Raw genomic sequence first — 19,474 nt, 5'->3', positions numbered from 1 at the left:
AAAAAAAAACATTAATGGAAAAAAGAAAAGAAAAGAATAAAAAAAATCAATACAATTATCATTTGTGACAGCATGGTAAAAAAAACGGGAACAGATGAAAAAAATAATCTGCCAACCCCAGACACTTCCAAGCATTTCCGGTTTTCATAATAAAATTAATTACACGATTTAATTAGAGTGAAACTAACATAAGCAAACTCAATTCCTACAGGACATTTTTTTCTTTAAAAAAAGTTCAACCAATAAAAGATATAACACGTCTTGCTCTCTTTTACAGTCAGTAGTTCTACTTTGATGGCAGCTTGTTAGTAAAAAAAGAGACATCTTTAGATGTAAAGATCAACTAAAGTATTTATAATAAGTTAAAAAGAAAAGAAATACATTGAGTTTAAGTCATACAACTAAGAACTTTTACCAGCTGCTATTGGAATTTAAATCCAAACACAATGTATATTGGTTAGAAGTATACAATGGTACTGCTTAAATGTAACATAACATCTGACCTTCTTCATCGAGATGTACTGGAACTGAGTTTCTCCTTGTTGGGATTAATAAAGTTTTCATTCATTCATTTCTGAAATTTAGAAGAACCTGTAATCTTATTTGACTTCAACTTAAAATTTTATAATTAGTATTGACTGAATTAAGTTAGATACTTTAAAAAAGGTTTTCTGACAAAGTACAGTTTTTACAAGTGTTAATCGTGTATATTTTTGTATTTATTTGTACTTTTTTAAGTGAACAATAAAAGTTAACTTCACAAAAAAATGTAAGAAAACTCACTGGGCAGCAACAAAGAAATATATACTGCTTGATGACATGTTAGTTTTATTAACATGTGTCTTGTATATATTGCATAAAGGTTTCCTCTAATAATCAACTTTACCACTTTTATTGTGAAGTCTTTGAACCAATCCAATCAAGTATTTTTAATGACAAGTAAAAATGTGTCCATCTCCTTTGCTCAGCAAACCCACTGGTTACTTATATCGGCTGCAGGTTTACAAGATATTTTGGTTTTAATCTAAAGGTAGGTCAATACCTTTAATAAAATTCCATTAATTAAATCTCTGGCTGATGTTTTTTGCTTCTTGTGTATTATAAATGTGGTTGTTAACTGGAGGTCGTGTTTATACTCAATTGGTTTTACTGAAGTAACTGGAAAAAGACATCAGTCACCAAATTGATGCACAGAAAAAAAATAATGCAGGGATAGCATAGCAATAAAGCTATTTTAAGAAACAAAAAAGACAAAGTAATCAAAGGGTTTAGACACCAAAAATAAATGTTTTTTAATGTAAAATTTATCAATAAACACGGTATGAAAAAAAATAAATAAATAGGTGACTCTCAGAGGAAATCAAAACGCAGTAAATAAAAGTGGCTATGTCTTTAAATGAGGCTTAGAAACTCTATCTGTGGGGAGACACTAGATGTAGTTCATTTTCCCCAAATTCCTTGAAAAGAGGCTAATACAAACATATCAAAATATGCCTGTAAACTCTTGTCTGAGGGTGTCTTTTACTTCGACAACTAAGTTTCGACCAAATGTAAGTATTAAAGCAGTGTTAACAATGTTAGAGTAGTTCAAACATGGAGAGAGAAAAAAGCAAGCATTCCTCACTAATTACTGAAAATCAAAACCAATTTAGAAAGTTAGAAGCCAAAGACGATCAAAGCTATACTTGAACACAACATTTTACTGTTTAGATTACATATTCAAAGAAGGGACACTTAATAAATTGGCAGATGGAGGCTGTGGTTACAACTGGGACGAAATCCAAGAGGAGTGAATGGGTACAGAAGCTAGAGTTGGATTGTGGCAACTGATCTGCTGTGGTGAGCCCTGATGGGAGCACCCAAGGGATGGGAAAAGCACTATGCAAATACATAAATACAAATTCACACTTTGAAGGGTTAATAGCAGTCTAATTCTAGAGGACATCCAAGAACCGATACAAGTTTGTCTGTAATTTATTGTTTGTATGATTTTTAAATTGTTATATTTCAGTTTCATGAACATAAGAAATAAACTAATGGGAACTGTTTAAAGCGCAACAACAACAATATATTATTAATAATAATGATAATAATACGAGGAGGCCTTTATTTTGAAGTTGTTAGGCCAAAACTCACCGGAAGTATTTGTGGTTACTCGTCTCACTCATGCTTTCCACGGACCGCGCGGCTGTGCAATGGTTAGCAAACGAGGGGAATGCTTCGCAGAAATGGCGGCGACGGCAAGCTGAGCAGCATGAATTTCTTGGCCGCTTCATGGATCGAAATGTTTGAATGCCAAGAACCGTTTGGAGAGCTGACAATTACGATGGAGTAGAGGACCTCTTGTAATTGTCATTACAACCCCATAACGCCTTCCTAGAGGAGTTTTCGTCTTGCGGAGGAGAACATTCTCACTGGGAGCATGGCTTCTCACAGTAACCAGGTAGCTAAAAGCTATTTGGCTAATGTTAGCTAGCAAGGAGCAAACGCAGCGTCACTTTCGCTTGCAGGTTTACCAAAAAGAGTTGTTTGTGCGTCAGTCTTCAATAGTTTATTTTCACAAAAATGTTATGCCTTTAGGTGTATAATCTTGGTTTGTTTGAATGTTATCCTACTCAGTAAATGTGTTGGTCGTGAAAAGTGCTTGTTAATACCCCCCGAAGTCTCAAACATCCAGAATGGCAGCGTTAGCCAATAGGCCATATGCTCCATTCATATATGAGGCAGTGGTTCTCCTCCGTTGCTCCTATTATTAAGCCATAATTTTATTTAATTTGATAATTAGAAAGCGTACTCGATACAATTAACAATAACATCGACTCTTCGACGTGAAATCTTACGATTGTCATGACATTTTCTGCGAGTGAAATGTCAGAAAATTGCTGCGTGTTTTCACATGGCCCCAACTGTCAGTAATTCTAAAGGCCTTCGTCCTTTAAGCCTCATTTTAATAACTCGCTTTGCAACCAAAAACTTGTGAAAACGATGTGAAGAGTCGTAGTAAACTTGTTCAACACTTTTGTCTGCATTAATTATTGTTTTTCCGAGTTGCTTAAAGTTGGGGCAAAAATATATTCGAGGTCATTAGCTCTTAGCAAGCTAACCGCGTTTATACAGGTGGTGTGCATGTACTTTGCTGACAGTCCGCTAGCTTGTTAGCTAAATACAACGTGACAACCTTGGCCTTCGTCGGGAGAACGCATTTATTTGACATGGTGGTGTGGGATTAAAGTGTTCGTCTGCACCGTTTTGGGGTCGTTACTAAAACTAGTTTCGTGGATTGTGGTTCATTAAGCCGTTGCCAGTCGTAAGATGCTAGAACAAGTCGTCATGTGGAAGGCCCAAACTGCTCTGTGTATAATATGTCAAGTCTAAACTTTAAAGTAATAGCTGCTGAGCATTAACTGGGAATTGTTTTCTTGAAGTTGCGTTTCTAACCATGTTTCCCGCAGGCGGAATTGATTTGTATCAGATTAATCAAGGGGACATGTGTATTATTAACTACGCAATGGGCAGTAAGACTCAACACATGTCTTTGCTATATTTTCTGCAGACCTTTCTGCTAGCCTGTTTATTTATTTATATATATATATATATATATATATATATATATATATATATATATATATATATATATATAAAACAAGAGTTGCAGATAGTACAAAGTAGAAAAATTACTCAATGAAGTGTGCACAAGACAAAGTTTAGATAAAAGGTTCAACAAACTAGGAGGAAAATATTTTTACACCATCTGTGCACTTTCCTTTCTCAAAAATGGGTTTAGCTAATATGATAAAATTTGATTTCACTAACATTGCACATGGTTAGAAGCTACATAACTCCTTCTTCAAAGGTATGTTGACAAAATCAGACTGTAGACAAAAGGATGTTAAAACTCTGATTACCTGAACCAGGTTGGCATGCTTTGGTTGCCAAATCTTGCAAAAATGTCATTATTTTTCATTGAAAAAAATGGTCCTGAATTTATTCCAAAAAAATCAGTGAAGTACAACCATGAAGACTAATTTCTGTTGGGGCATTTTCTCATCATGATACCCATTGATCTATTAAGTATAGGTTATTAAGAACACAAACTATTACAAGCAATCATATTACTAAAACATGTGATTTTAGACGGCCGATATCATGTAAAATTCAGGGTTTTCTTTAGCTTTTAGGTGTATTATAGTGTTAATTCCTCTTGAAAAGAAATCCCAAATTATTATTTTTCTCCATTCATGCATATCTAAGCATTCCTTTAAAAACCCAGTTCTCTGAGCACCAGTCCCTCTTAGTCCACAAAAACAAGTGGGTTCTAACATTGTGACGTAACAACGTGAGGAACAGCCTCTACCCTGCTAGCACCGCCCCCAAGCTAACACACACACTCACCCACACAAACACACACACAGACTCTTTCTCTGCAGAGCTATCAATGATCGGCAAAAACGCGTTCATTTTATATGCACAACATTAGACCTGCACAATATATCGCAAGTTTATCGTGACATCAAGCTGTGCAATATGCATTTTGCAAAAGACTGCGAAAATTGCAATAAAATAGTTACCTTAAATGTGCTAAAAAAGTCTTATGGCAGTTTAAAGTATTTAATGAATCAAATAAATCCATTTATGCATTTGACCAATCAGATGGACCCCTTTTATCTTAGATGTTTGTCTCCTATGTCGACGAGGGTCAATAAGAGTATAATTTTTAAACTGTTGCAATGAAAGGGGAATGATGTTTTTGGTAGTTTTTGCTATTTGTTCACATACCGCAAGTTTTATCGTTATCCCAATACTGATCATTAATATCGCATATCGCAAGTTTTCCTCATATCGTGCAGCTCTACACAACATGCAGATCCATCTTTGAAAAAGTTCGGATAATGTTCGTTTTCATGAAACGGAGACATACTGCTGAGGCCATGTCTAGGTTGATGTCATGAAATGGTCAGCCAGCACCCACACACCCAGCGCCAGGGATAGTTTTCTTACTTCCGGCTTGGAAAATGAACTGCAAAAACTGGCATTTTATTTAAAGAAAAAAATTATGCTTTGCCAATGGTAATATATTTTCATTTATATGGATATAGATTATTCTGAAAGGTTTAAAAGTATGATATAGGCCTTTAAAAAAATAGTATGTTTGTGTGCTGGAAAACAGCAGGTGTTTTTAAAAAATTGTGAACTAAATATACTTTATTTTCTTTCTCTCTCTCTCTTTTTTTTTACCTAGTGGGAAATATCAAATTCACTTGTTTGGAAGTGTTTGGATGTTAACAAACTCAGATTTTAGTTGCTTAGAGAAAGTGTGTGGCTACCAGATCAGGCAATATCATATAGATTTGTATGTCTGGGAGTATTCCCTTTTATTCTCTACCCAACTTCAGGTAAATTAGTGTTTGGACTAGCAGCAGCTTGTGTAGGATTAACAAAGAAATGTAAACCCAGTCACTTAAAACACTCCAACAGTCTACTTTAACCGGGTCACAAAGTTATTTTTTTAAATTTTTTAAAAACTTTAAGTTCAATCTGTCACAAAGGTGATCATTTTACCCTTTGTCCAGGACCTGGTGATAGTAACTGAGAGCAAGTGTGGCAAAGTGCACATTATTGCAAGACACCTATTGGAGTGGCAAATAACTTTTTAAAACAGCTTTACACTGGGATAAGAAAGACGTTTCTGCAGTCTGTACTTAGTCTGGGTTATTCATAGAAAGTTGTTCTCACAAAACTGAGCAAATATGAAAGAAAGGCTTACTAGTTAAACCTGGTTGTTCCAGGTGCTGTTTCTGTTAGACTTAATGATCACTTTCAAGATTAGATCAAATGGTCTGTAGCATTCTTTTGAATTACTTCTGAAGATATTTTTCCTTAAGTAATTTTGCACTTAATAATTTTTTATTACCAACTTTAATGTAATTTTTGTGTCGTACCAAATGCTTTTTTTTACTAGTATGTTAATTGGTGGGCAAAATGTCTAACAATATAGCTATCAGATATGATAGTTATATCATATATGATGTATATGTGAATTTTTTGCTCATACTGCCAGTATTTTATTCCATTTCCAGCTTTAGTCATTTACTTTTTGGTTAGAGAACACAATTTTTGATTAGCCTCAGATAAAGATGGGTCTCCTTGTTGAAGGTGAAGGAAAAAATATACATATGCAAACAATAAAAGAAGGAAACAAACACAACAGAAAAAGTTAACACAGTGGAGAGTTAAAATTCCCAACTAAGAGATGAAATTGCTCAAAACAGCACTTTGCCCATTTAAAGTCCGCTTACTCACTAAACTTAAAATAACTTGCTGTGTCCTGAAGCGTGGCTAGTGATCTGTATTTATACCAGGTATAAATGGCATAAACATAATTGAGACCACTGGGAACAATTTTAAAATAGAACTAAAGACGATTGAAGGGAGACTTTAAACTGAGAATTGAGGCATCCTTAATACTTAGAGGTTAACATCCGTTTGTCGATTTCAGCTTGTTTTCTGCTTTTTCATCATGTTTCCAAATTTTCAAACCCAAAATCAACTAAGATAAAGACATAGGTCAGATTAAGCTTGTACAACTAATGTATCCATTTTACTCTACTGTTAAATGTATTTGCACTTGCATGTATGTTTGTTTCTAAATAACACGGAAATCATACAGATGGCTAATCTGTTTTAACCCACAGTCCAAACTAACAGTGTAGAAAGCTTAGAGAGGTACGCGTGGCATGCCTACAGAAGAAACCAAGGGACATTCTTTCTGTTGAGCCATCCTGAGGCCGTTGGATTATAGCCGGCCGTTTGTTGATTGTAGTGCCATTTCAGCAATGCATGCCCGAGTGTGGGGCCTCATCTGCAAAGAGTAACATGCTTGGGCTGCACTTTCTTTTCTATGCCTTTCTTTTCACGTTCTACTGTTTATTGCACTGAGAGGATTAACAACACAGCTAGTGAGTTCTTTTTTCATTTTCTCATGCGCTTCCCCCCCATGCACTCATGTTGACACTTCAGTGGCATTGAGCCTAAGTTATGTGGGACATCTGTTAAGAATAATACAACTGATATATTGACAGTTGTTAACTCATCATAATTTTAGCTCTTTTTACAATTACTGCATATGTGTTTGATGCCTCATGTTTTGGCTTTTGCTCATCAAGGACAAACAAAATCACAAGAGATCCTAAAAGTTAAAAGGATTGATTACCTGAAAATGTGATACATTTTTTAGAACTCTGAGGTGCCAACACTAAAAATAGAACAACTTAATTTTACAGTTTACAAATGGTGAAATATTAGTACTCATGAATTTCAGATAGCCTTATTTAAAACTTGATAAGAATTCAAGATGAGACCCTTTTTGCTGTATCCTTGGAACTGATGTTGCAAGAAATCCTTTAGACCCAGATAGAATTGCGCTGTTTAGCATTCACTACCATAGTCCTTCCTGTATGCATTAAAAACACCCATCTCAAATGTTTAATCAGTCACACACCCTGTGAGAGAGAGGAAAAGGAAAGATTTCTTAAACAATCTGCAATGTCTGTATTTAGGGCTATAAGGCAAAAAATACTACTTCTGTCTTGTACCTCTAGTACAGAATCAATTAGTTTTAATTGGAATTTCAGGAATTTTTCAAAAACTAGTAAATAACTATTGATGTGCTTAATTTTCTTTTTAGAAATTTCTCTTTAACATGTTGAAAACTTTTTTTTGCCAACTAAAACCTTTGTTCAGTCCCTTTAATTGGTCGCTCTACCATCTAATATACGGAAAATGCTCATACAATTTTAAAATGACAATTTTTAATGCCGTTTTCCAATCATTTGTCGTTTTATTGAGTTAGGAATATGTGTTTGACACTACTTTTTTTCTTTGACTAATTAATTTCATTTTTCCTTTCTTTAGTACATCTTTGGAGAGTTCAGTCCTGATGAGATCAATCAATTTTTCGTGACTCCTCGATGTTATGTTGAGGTAAGTACAATGACTGACAGTGGCATTCTCGTTGCTTTTGTTGATAAAAAGAAAAAGGCACTCTGGAAGCAACAGGTTTTACAATTAATTTAATTCAGATGAATTGTTTTAGTAATTCTACTTTAAAGCTTTCTCTCTTTGTAACTGTCTTTAATCTCACAAGAAAAAATAAATCATGAAAGCTTTAAAAACAAAACACCTGGTAAAATGTGTCTTAACTTGCTCTAATTTATTAATTTTTACAGCTTCCTCCATTCAATGACAAGCTTCCATGTATCAGTCAGTCTTCTGGTATGTAAATCTTTATTATTGTTTCAACAGTATTTTAGATTGTGGGTGTTAGCCCACCATCAGCCCTAGACAATTGCTTCAAATTACCCAATGATGTCTCAACTGCTGTTCCATTTTACAGCAAATCTTACAAATGCAAGAGCTTAGGTTTTGTTTCCATTTGTTGCTTGATAAATACCTGATGGAAATATACTTCTTTTTGCACAATTTACAAGTTTTTGTTGAATGCTATATATTGTTTAAAATATATCGCAAATGTAAAAAACATATTTTTAGAATAAAAAAAATAGCTCTTTTGTCCTTCTTGTTCAGCCACCATCTTAATCTGGTAGACTAGACCAGAGAAGCCTTTAAGATTTGTGACCATTCCAGGAAATATATCTATTCATATTGGGTTAACAAATGTCTTAACAGCCACCTGTGTTTTAGTGGAATTGATTTTCAGATAACATTTGCCTTTCCTTGATTTGTATTGATTATTTAGGAAGTTACTGCACTCCTGCTGTACCTTATATAATGGAGTCAATGGGACTGCAGGTTTGCGGTGAGTTCAGGGGTCTGACACCTTGTGGCTTGACTAGCTGATGTACATTGTCTTTACAACTAAAAATCCAAGTTTCCAAAGCTGGTGGCTTTCAAATCTATGCATCTTTACTCTTCTTCCTGCCTGTTGTTCAAAAATCTGCAGAGCTTTGCATGCTCAAAACACTTTATCCTTTTGCATTTAAGGCATTTTTCTCATCTAGAGGATTTATATTGAAATAAAATAAACAAACTTCATAGTTTTAGCACATTTGCTAGGGGCATAGAATTGTTTTTTGTGGTTGCTAACATGCATTGTTGAATGAAATTAATTGTAATATAATGCAATGTCAGTAACACTAACAGACTATCCTCTAAATCTATTATAAAGAAGTAACCACAACGCCCTCTTAACTCCTGCAGAATATCAGTGTTTGCAGTATTAATTGGTTAAAGCATCAGTTGAAATCAGTTGAACGACATCTTTGATTCCTACTTACTAATGTTTTCTGTTTATTCACTCTTGCACCTCTTGCTGCATAATGCATACTTAGCGGCTGTGCAATACATTTTAACCAAACATGGAGTACTTTTACTTGTGTCATTTTGTTTTCAAATATTGATGAAACATAAAAAGGATTTTGGTTATTTTGAGGGGAAAAAAGCTTTTCTGAAGTATCAATTAAATTAATAATTCATAGATCTGCAGCAAAGATTACATTTGACCTTTTTAGCACAGAAATGAGACAATGTGGTCAATTAAAAAAAAATGTTGGAATTAAATTGGCAAATTGCTGAATATTTTCTGGCTGTTAAAGTATATTGTATTACTTATTTCTCAAATCTTAATGTTAAGGTTTGTTTAAAGTCACAAAGAAATGTGCCACAAAGTTTGCATTTTACGATGCAAAGATTTCCATTGCTCTGAGAGTTTAAAATTATCTGTATTTTTTCTATCTATACATAAAGATTTCTAATTTTAAGTCTTAGACTACATTTAAGATTGCTATATCTTTTTAACTGACTGAAGTATTTTTTGCAGCAGAGGACTATCAACGCATTGAGTTTGGTGTTGACGAGGTAATGGACTCCAAGCCAATTGGGGTGAACGATCCTTTGTACAAGGTTTCGAGTACTCTCAACCCCCAGGCTCCGGAGTTCATCTTGGGCTGTCAGTCAGTTCAGAAGGCGCCGCAGACGACACTTCCAGCACCGGATGTTCCTGATGGAAGCCATTTCAACTCCCTGGATGGGCCAGATTTTGAAGCCTCGGCTTTGGACAATCACCAAGTGTGCCAAGACATGGATGCACCTGGAAGCCTGGGTCAGAGAGAGCGAAAGAAAAAGAAAAAACGTCCACCAGGATATTACAACTACCTGGACCCATTAGGAGGGGGAAACGGCAGCGGCTCCATTGTGGCCGATGGACAGTCAGTGACAACACTTGTGAATGGGCATGTACTTGGAGGCCCTCACAACAGTACTGAGGATGTAGACAGTAAGGCATTTTTAGGGGATGAACTTTCCACTCCTGGACCTGTCTCCTTGGTAACATCTACAAATGTTGTGTTTGCCCCCACAACCACTGCTAATCAGAGGACTTGTGATAGCCCAGATGACTCTTCTTTGGACTTAACAAGTGCCACTGCCTCTTTATCAGATGGTAACAATGCAACTTCCTCCTCTTCATCCTCCTCTCAAAGTAGAGGGATGACAGAGGGACCAAGGACTGCAGATCAGCAGCAAGATCATTTGGCTTTTGAGAGCCCCGAACTTTTAGTCTCCCCACACAGTCCCCGCTCCAAATCGCCTCTTCCTCCTTCAGAATCTGTGGCTGCTCCCTCTGATATCACTTCCATTACGACTACTGAACTAGAGAGGAGAGAGGAAGCAGACAGTGGGGTTACCAATGGACTAGAACAAACTAGTACGCCTGTTAGCACAGGTGGACTCAAAGAAGACTGTGAAATTGTGGAGCAGAGTCAGCATCTAGCTCCAGACTCTAATGCTCAGCCTGTAGTGTCAGAGCAGGCACAATTACCTGCAGTTTCAGCTGCACCCACTGCCAATCTTCCCAAATCTTGGGCAAGCCTATTTCACAACTCAAAGCCTCTTCCTGGGGGCCCTCCGGCCTTTGTAGAGGTAAAACATGTTGTGGATGTTGTGTCTCCCTCCCCTGCTGTTCCAGAAGAACCTGAACAGGTTGAGGAGGTTAAAGAAGGTCCAATACATGTATCAGAGGACCCATTTGCTCCTAAACTTGCAGGTACTATATAGTTGTGGTTCATCTTTGTTGCATTATTGTTGTTCATCTTAGGTTTTAAACTTTAGTACAATTTCTACTCATTTTATTAGTAATGCTTTGGATTTTAATCATTAAGGTAATAACATTAAAATTAATGTTAGGAGGTGAAACAGCGGGGCTCATCTTCTGAGAAGTAGGTATTTTCATATTACATCAAGCTAGAAAAACATTTCAATTATTTTTAGGCTTTGCTCTCGCTGGCCTTCAACAAAATGTAGACATGAAAAGGTGGCCACTAGATGGCAGTCATGCACTATTATTTTAATGACATTTCCAGTTGTGGCTGGGTTTCTGAAAGCTATCGTATTGTTAATTGCATATATTTAACATATTTTTTTTTAAAAGATAACCCATTTTTAGAATTGCCATGTGTCAAGACCGAGGATGTGTTCAAAAATACAAAGCTGGACATGAAGCAAGGCTTGTTATGGCATAGTTTGAAATGTTTGTCACAAACACACACACATTTTCTGCCTTGTAACCAGGGTCAACATGAATTAGTTTAACAAAGCCTCCGAAGGTGGTATTGAGTTCTAATTTTCAACATTTTCTTTGACATCTCCTATTCAGCTTTATAAATAGTCACCAATAGTGAAAAGCCAATAAATGTATAGTGATATTTGCCTAATTAAGATAGTCAATAGTTTATATTTTAAAAATGTTCTTCAGTGATCACCTTTCACAGCTCAGATATTTATACACATTTTAAAAGTAGACTCTCCCTATTTCTTTCTGTTATTGTAACTTGGCTGAGACAATCCACGTTACCATGGGAACTGTTCCTGAGTTACAGTATCCCTTCCTAGGCGTGGTACAAAAAAAATCTTTGGCTCTTTTTTAGTCTCTGGTGGTTTTGCACCTAAGGCGAGAAGAGAAAAAGGAACATTTCTGACTATTCAAAAACTTTACAAAGCAGGTGTTGTGTTATGACTTCAAGTATGTGCGGAGCAACCTATTGACAAACACTGTATTTGTTTGAATCCTCAGAAATTATTGAGAATGTGAAGTTGATGCATAAACCAGTGTCTTTGCAGCCAAGAGGTCTGATCAACAAAGGAAACTGGTGCTATATCAACGCTGTATCCTTTGACTGATGTTTATTTTTGCTTTTTTCTCTAATCTAAAATAGCTTCCTAGTTTTGTGTTTATTCTTACACATTGCTTGTTAACTTGTTAGTGTTGGATTGGCATAATGTACTGAGGTTGAAAAGTAGGGCAGTAAGAACCTTTTCTGCTTCAACTGAGTTCTGTTAATACCCATTTCAAGACTTCCAGTGAACGCTGGACTTGCAGATTGTCTTTTTTAAATTTAATCTTACGGTAACTAAAAGAAGCTTGCCATGAATAAGATAAGATAACCCTTTATTCGTCCCACGATGGGGATATTTCAGTGTTGCAGTATTACAGATGGCAACAATAGAGCAGGATGAGTATGTACAGCTACATTTTTTATCATTATTACCAAATCTTAGAGAATTGCCCTAGGGGTCATAATAATGCAGAGAAGTTAAAATTGCACAAAATATTAATGTTACTGGGGCATAGAGTAAAACACAACTAATGTGACCAAATGGTGTGGTTTGTATTCAAATCCCTCTATTGCATTTAGTCAAAATGCTGACATCCTTCATGTTTTCTAACTTGAAAGTAACTGGAAGATTTCAGTATTAGTAATAACAGCCAAGAGTCACATCATGTTCTATTCAGTTGAAAATGAATTTGGTTCTCAGTTACAGTTTAGACTGATTTCTTTGACTTATCAAGTAGCCCATAAAAAGTGTAGCTTGGCTTAATAAACCTTTTGATTTTCTTCTTCTTCTTTGACTCCAAGTACTCAGACTTTACAGGCCCTGATCGCGTGTCCTCCTATGTATCATCTGATGAAGTCCATTACTCTGCATAATGAAACGCAGAGAACATGTACCTCCACACCCATGATTGACAACTTGTAAGTTACATATCCCTATGCTTAGTCCAGATTCCCAAGATGCCTTGAATTCTTAAGATTAAGCTGATGCTTCTCTCCCTACAGTGTAAGGCTGGTAAATGAGTTCAGCAATATGCCTGTGCCATCCAAAACCAAGCAGCAAGGTAATGTGTTCCTCTGTGCATCTGGAGACTTCTGGGATTATGTTCAATCGGTGCGAGTGATTATCTTGTCGCTTTTCACAGCTGCCGGTGAAAAAGTTACAAAAGACATTCGTCCTGGTGTACCTTTTGAACCCACTTACATCTACAGACTCCTTACTCTCATCAAATCAAGTCTCTCTGAGAAGGTACTGCAGTCTTTGAATGTTTCACAATAATTTTAATGGTGACTCTTGAAGCATGCTTCTTCATGAACATTGTGTTCTTGATTTATCTTATAAAGATGTTTTTGTGATAAAATCATTTTGGATCAGCAATTTTTGCTTTTCATTGCCTGACTCAGTTGTTACTTTGCTAAATGAAACAAAACCCACTTTAGTTCTTAAAAAGATTGACTTAGTATCAACAACTACTGGTATTTACATTTTTCCAATTATTGTTTTCCACCTTTTTTATGTTCAACATGCATTTCATTTAAGGTTTTAAACACTGCTCTTGTGTTTGTGGTCTGCTCTCAGGGACGACAAGAAGATGCAGAAGAGTATCTTGGGTTTACACTCAATGGACTGCATGAAGAAATGCTGGCTTTGAAAAAATTAATCTCGCCTCAGGAAGAGAGTAAGCAATTCTTTTAATCTCATCACAGAGCGGATGCTTTAAAAACGTAGCTCCGTTTTTTTTAAATGAAAACCCTTTAAATCTCTTGTGCATTTTAAATATTTGATAATTACATTCCTTTACAAATGGGAAATTTGTGCAAAGCATGCAAGTTCAGCAAACAATTAAACATTTTTGTTTAATCAGTTTTATTAATGGTATTAAGTTTCTTTTGAATAAGAACCATTAGTTTCATTGCTGTTTCTTGCATATAAATGCCACAGTTTATAATAGTTGATCATTTCCTCTTTGTAATCCAACTGAAGCTCCGACTCCCAATGGCCCAGAGTCCCAGCCAGGTGTGGAGGAGGATCTTCCTGATAAGGAGGAAGAAGAAAGTGATGACGAGTGGGAGCAAGTTGGTCCTCGAAATAAGATTTCAATCACTCGCCAAGCTGACTTTGTTCGCACACCTATTACTGATATCTTTGGTGGACACATTAGGTATGTTGGCAGATGAGGATTTTGAGCTGTTGCAGAATTAGAGGGAGTAAAAGGGTTTAAATTCATCACCTGAGCATTTAAAAGTGACTTTTTTTTGCTGTAGTCTTAAGTTTTTGAAGCTGAGCAGGGGTGAAGTTCAAGTAAAGACTTTACTTTCAGTTCAATGTTTGGATAGAAATCAGTGGATTTTGTCTACTTAATGATATGTTCTTTGGGGTTATGGTCTGGCAAAGTTCTGCTGTTAGCTTGTTGCACTTTGCCTCAAAGTTTATTTTCAGGAACATTTGTGTGCCAGAAGGAAACAGAATGTAGGAAGGTCTTTTTAGAGTGCAGTGTCCGCCCATTAAAGATGTCTTAAGTCTATGGACTTTTATAGACATTAGTGAAGGCAGTTGGCCACTGTTCAGGAGTTTGTATTTGATTTTGAGAAGTAATTTTATTTAAACAGAATGGTTTTTATTATCTTTATGAGCTGTTAAAATTTAAGTTTTCCTTTGTTTTTGTTTTTCTGACTGGTGCTCATTCAAAATAAAAACTGGATCTGCATTTTGCATAAATTAATCTATAAAACAAACATCGTGTACAAAGAAGAAAGAAAATTAGACCAGTTTTGTTGCCTTTAACCCTAAGGATAAAATGCTAATGTTAAAATGCTAAAATAAATTCACTGGTTTAAACCACAGTCTGCGTTAAAAACATTCCCTGACTTTAGTAGCTTCTTACCGGACGCTTCTCTTTCTCAGGTCAGTGGTGTATCAGCAAAACTCCAAAGAGTCAGCCACTCTGCAGCCTTTCTTTACCCTGCAGCTGGACATCCAATCTGAGAAGATCCGTACAGTCCAGGAGGCTCTAGAAACCTTGGTGGCTCGAGAGTCAGTCCAGGGCTACACTTCAAAAACCAAGCAAGAGGTACGTCAAACGTGTCCCTTTATCCTATGTTGACAATGGTTACAGGTATATTTACAAAAAAAAAGACTAGGAAGAAAGCATTCTTTGTGATCTTGACTGTCACTGTCTTATTCAGCCTGACAGTGGACAAATTCTTGTAAGTATATCCAACTATTTTTTTTATAATTGTGGCATTACAAGTGGTTTACCATTTTGGTGATAAAATGAGGCATTGTAAAATGTATCACTCTTAGAATATATTTAGAAAATTGGCTTTTGCACAGATCTTATAACTGCTGGTGAAAAAGCATCAGCGTTCGGTCATGAGGAAACATTTCCATCACAGCTGTATGATGGACATTTTTTGTAGGTCTTTTGGGTTTTGTAAGAGATGATAAACTTTTTTTTATTGTGTGTATGTATATATATATATAAATATTTTTTGTATAATTTATGAGTCACTGCTTTGAAGGATTCTACAAGTTCATGGCCCAACAAAACCTTGTGTTGCTCTGTTCTTGTTTCTCATTTGTTACTGCATTGTCTATGTTTATGCTTGTGTCTGCAGTCCCTTTTTTGTGGCAAATGCCATGTTGAGTACTCCCTGGCACCTCCAAGTTTTTTTCTTTGTCTCCTTTCAGATTGAGATAAGTCGAAGAGTAACCCTGGAAGAGTTACCGCCTGTTCTGGTGCTTCATCTTAAAAGATTTGTTTTTGAAAAGACTGGAGGCTGCCAGAAACTCACTAAGAACGTTGATTATCCTGTTGACCTGGAAATCAGCAAAGGTACGTTTTGACGAGCATTTCACAATCCACCCTGAAGCTTTGCATCAATCTAGTGATGGTTAATGTTGCTTGAGTTCAGTAAAATCCGAGTATTGTTTCGGCCTGTCAGTAGGATTCTGCTGTTAAACAAAACAATGAGGACGCGCTATCAGCCACATGTTCATTTTAACTTGTTGACTATGGACTAATTGTTGCCTTTGCCTTCATTTCCTTTTAGATCTTTTGTCCTCTGGAGTGAGAAGCAAAATATTGAAAGGCCAAAGAACTTATAGGCTCTTTGCAGGTGTGTTTATGATTGCATTAGTTCACGTGTGTTGCAAGTTGATGCCACTTGTTGGAAAAGTTGGTAATTGTCTTTTGTTTTAATTCATTTTTTTGCATGGTCAAACTCCATTAGTTGTCTATCACCACGGAAACAGCGCAACAGGCGGACATTACACCACGGATGTCTTCCACATCGGTCTTAATGGCTGGCTGCGTATTGACGACCAGACAGTGAAGATTATCAACCAGTACCAGGTGGTGAAGCAGACTGCGGAGCGCACTGCATACCTGCTGTACTATCGCCGCGTAGACCTGCTGTAGACGCACACATGACACCTCTACACACACAACTTGCTTACCAACATGCGCACGCATGCACACAAACACACCTTCAATCTCCAAATACACTTGAGAAAATGATACATCCAAATGCACACATCAAACTAATGAACAGGAACACTGCCCAACTTGTTTTCTCGCTAGAGTTTCCTCTTCTTCCCTCCTGCCTCTGCTCTACTCAGAACCAGCTTTTCCAATGCATTTTTCCTCGTCACAATTTTTTAAATTTTTTTTTGAAGAAAACAAGTTGCATTCACAAAAATGATCTGTGAATAATCTATGCTCCACGGCAGATTTTTTTTTTCATTTTTCTTTATCTCAGTGGTTATACTTTTAAATCAGCAAGAAAAGACTGACGAATCAACAGACATGGGGGGGGGGGGGGTGTTGCAGGTGAGAAACCTGAGACTTGTCCTGCAGTTTGGCCCAACAGCAGACTCACTCGCACAGGAGGGATTATCTAGACCGAACACGGACTGCAGGAACTGTTTTTTTTTGTTGTCTTTTCTTTTTCCAAACAATTTTTTTTCTTTAAGAAAATGAATATTATTTGCCTTTTAGTGAAAGAGAACTGTTGGCCGAATCAAATTGCAACTTTTAGAAGCCTATTTGCCCTTGTGCATCAAAAAGGCCCAGCACCAGCATGAGTCTCTCAAGGCCAGATTGTATTCTTCTCTGACACCAACTCCTCCTCCACCATGTTGTCACTTTTATGATGCTTTTAAGTCCACATGCATCTTGAGCCATCAAAAGCAGAAAGTAAAAATTAAAAACGTGGTGCGGTGGATCAGATCGTAACAGCTTAATTGTTTTAAAAAGAACCTTGTTATGGTATTTTGGTTAAGATTTAGAAAGATTATCGAGAAAAGAAAATATTAATGCGCTTTAGAATTTAATGATAAATATGCTTCTGTGCACAGAGTATAAACCGACTACAATATGACAAGCAAATGCATATTTTTCAACTATTTAGACTCAGATGTTTAAAGTTTAAGGAAAAAAGGTTGTCTAGCTGATGGAATAGCCGTTTGCTTCCTAAAGGACTACTAATTCCTTAGATGAAGTTTACTCTGGAGAAATGGCAGCCAGTCGAGACAAATTCCTCATCGGAACCTGCCCTTTTTTACTTTGTACATTTCCTTTTTTTTGTCTCTTTCTCAGTAAAGGTTCCACCTGTGTCTTTGCTGCTTATCAGTGTTTTTGAGCTACACAGCTCTGTCACCCATCTGTGCAGACAGCAGTCTCCATCGGGTTCAGTTTTTAAATGTAATTTTTTTTTGTTTTTCTTTGGCTGTGAAAGTCTAATGCTTTCCGAGTGGTTATTGCAAGTGTAATGTAAGAGTTTAGGTAATGAGCCCAACACATTTATTTACAAGTGTGGCTTTTCCCCAGCCACATTGAAGGAAGTGTGGCGCTTTCAGTGACTGGCTCTGTGGAGAGACCTTGGACGCACAGCAGAACACGGCGTTTGCTTTTGCTTAAATTCTTGATTTTTGTGTTAAAATTTTTTTTTTTCTTTATAAGTTGTGTAGTACAGCTTTCGCTCCCATTGGGAAAAATAGGCTTGCATTGAAATTAGTTTGAAAGAAATTAAAGGTTAAAGCACAAAAAAATGAAATCATAGTAGTTTTGTTTGATATTTATTTCTTTTGTCTTTCCTTTCCTAATTTCTTTCTGTACTTAAGGCTTTTTTTCAGCCACCAGTATCAGTTTCTCTGTGTTAACACCAGCTTTAGTATTTTGACACAGTTCGAAGTTATTTTATTTAAAAAAAAAAAAAGATTTTCTGTCCCATGCAGACTTCACCTTTTATTACATATCTGCCTGTTCAACACAATTTAAACTGTTATTTTTTTCCCATGTGTGATGAAAGAACAGTGCAGAGTACCATTACTTTTATCGGCAAAAAGTCTCCACAGGTTTAGTCAAAGTTCAGTCATAATGTCTCTATGTGATTAAAATCTTTTGGAGCATTATTTCAAACCATTACATTCTGCTGTTTATTGGTTTAGTTTTTTTCTGGGTTTCTAAATAGACTTCCCAGGTAAACCAAAGGAAATTATATTGGCCCTACTGCCTTCCCCTCAGTTCAGTTTGAATCAGTAATGCCTTGTCATTTGATGTCTTGCCATACCTAATTGCACAGAAGATATGGCATTCTCTGTAAATGGTTAATGCATCGTCATTTTCACATTGTTTGGTTACTCCATTGGCTTTTGCAAGCCACCTCAAACGGGACGTCGTTTGCCAATTTTCCTGTCCCTGCTAAAAACAAAAGTTTAAAGATGTGAATTGGAAACGGACACCTTTAACTTCTGTTGTACAGTTTGGGCTTGGTGTCTGATGGCTGGTCAGAAAGTGTGCTGGTGAAAAGCTTCAATCAATTTTTTTTCCCTTTTCAGTGTACTCCTAACACTATTGTCTGCTGGGAATCGTTGGGATATCGATCTTAAAAAAAAAAAAAAAAAGCAAAAGCAAAAAGCAAATCTATTGTCTGTTTAATTTTACGCCTCCAGCATTTTATTTTGTTTTATTGTACCAATAAAGGATTGTGCAAAAAGCAGTTTGCTAAATAAGTGTAGTCTGAAGAGTACTTGATTTTCCTACAGTTCAGTGAATGCTGAAAACCTCTGCAGCCTCTGCATCATACACTGGCCTGCAAAACAATGCACAATAAACCAAAACCATCCAGAGTTGTGGTCTAGTGTATTTTAATGTCTCTCTTGATATGTACTTAAACAATTGTTTTTTTCTTATATTGTAACTCCTGTTTGAAGTTTTGCCGGCTCCCCATGACTCATGGCTATAAGGGTTGAATTTGAGACCTTTCAAGTCAAACTGTCCTTTAGCTTTAGCTATTTCCTCCTTTGCTCTACAACCAGCTCAGCTTTTCCTGTAAATGTCAGACGT

At 36.4% G+C, this 19,474-nt stretch overlaps 1 protein-coding gene across 8 annotated transcripts; it reads left to right on the top strand.

The window, feature by feature from the left end:
* The first annotated feature begins 2,134 nt into the window (after positions 1 to 2,134).
* On the top strand, positions 2,135 to 19,257 carry usp10 (ubiquitin specific peptidase 10). 8 transcript variants are annotated; one of them, XM_020714131.3, is made up of 16 exons: positions 2,154 to 2,443; positions 7,912 to 7,980; positions 8,226 to 8,271; positions 8,756 to 8,815; positions 9,839 to 11,059; positions 12,086 to 12,177; positions 12,937 to 13,046; positions 13,131 to 13,189; positions 13,271 to 13,374; positions 13,705 to 13,804; positions 14,110 to 14,287; positions 15,031 to 15,196; positions 15,312 to 15,332; positions 15,817 to 15,961; positions 16,179 to 16,244; positions 16,359 to 19,257. In XM_020714131.3, exons 1-16 carry the CDS (start codon positions 2,423 to 2,425, stop codon positions 16,544 to 16,546), a joined length of 2,646 nt encoding a protein of 881 aa, XP_020569790.1. In that variant the 5' UTR covers positions 2,154 to 2,422; the 3' UTR covers positions 16,547 to 19,257. The 8 variants fall into 8 exon arrangements, with proteins under 8 accessions (XP_020569800.1, XP_078800611.1, XP_078800610.1 ...); XM_020714128.3 differs by having other exon boundaries at positions 9,836 to 11,059; XM_020714141.3 differs by lacking the exon at positions 8,756 to 8,815 and having other exon boundaries at positions 2,135 to 2,443.
* Positions 19,258 to 19,474: the final 217 nt, after the last annotated feature.

The sequence above is a fragment of the Oryzias latipes genome, chromosome 3, assembly GCF_053564925.1.
Source record: "Oryzias latipes strain Hd-rR chromosome 3, Olatipes_Hd-rR_3.1".
Lineage (NCBI taxonomy): Eukaryota > Metazoa > Chordata > Actinopteri > Beloniformes > Adrianichthyidae > Oryzias > Oryzias latipes.
The sequence above is the reverse complement of the archived record's forward strand: the minus strand, read 5'-3'. Positions and strand labels throughout refer to the sequence as shown.

Bases quoted from the DNA above. Each gene is read 5' to 3' on its own strand.
- usp10 (XM_020714128.3), top strand. From the start codon at position 2,423: ATGGCTTCTCACAGTAACCAG. The intron at 2,444-7,911 runs GTAGCTAAAAGC...TCCTTTCTTTAG, and splicing joins TGGCTTCTCACAGTAACCAG to TACATCTTTGGAGAGTTCAG. The intron at 13,047-13,130 runs GTAAGTTACATA...CTCTCCCTACAG, and splicing joins ACACCCATGATTGACAACTT to TGTAAGGCTGGTAAATGAGT.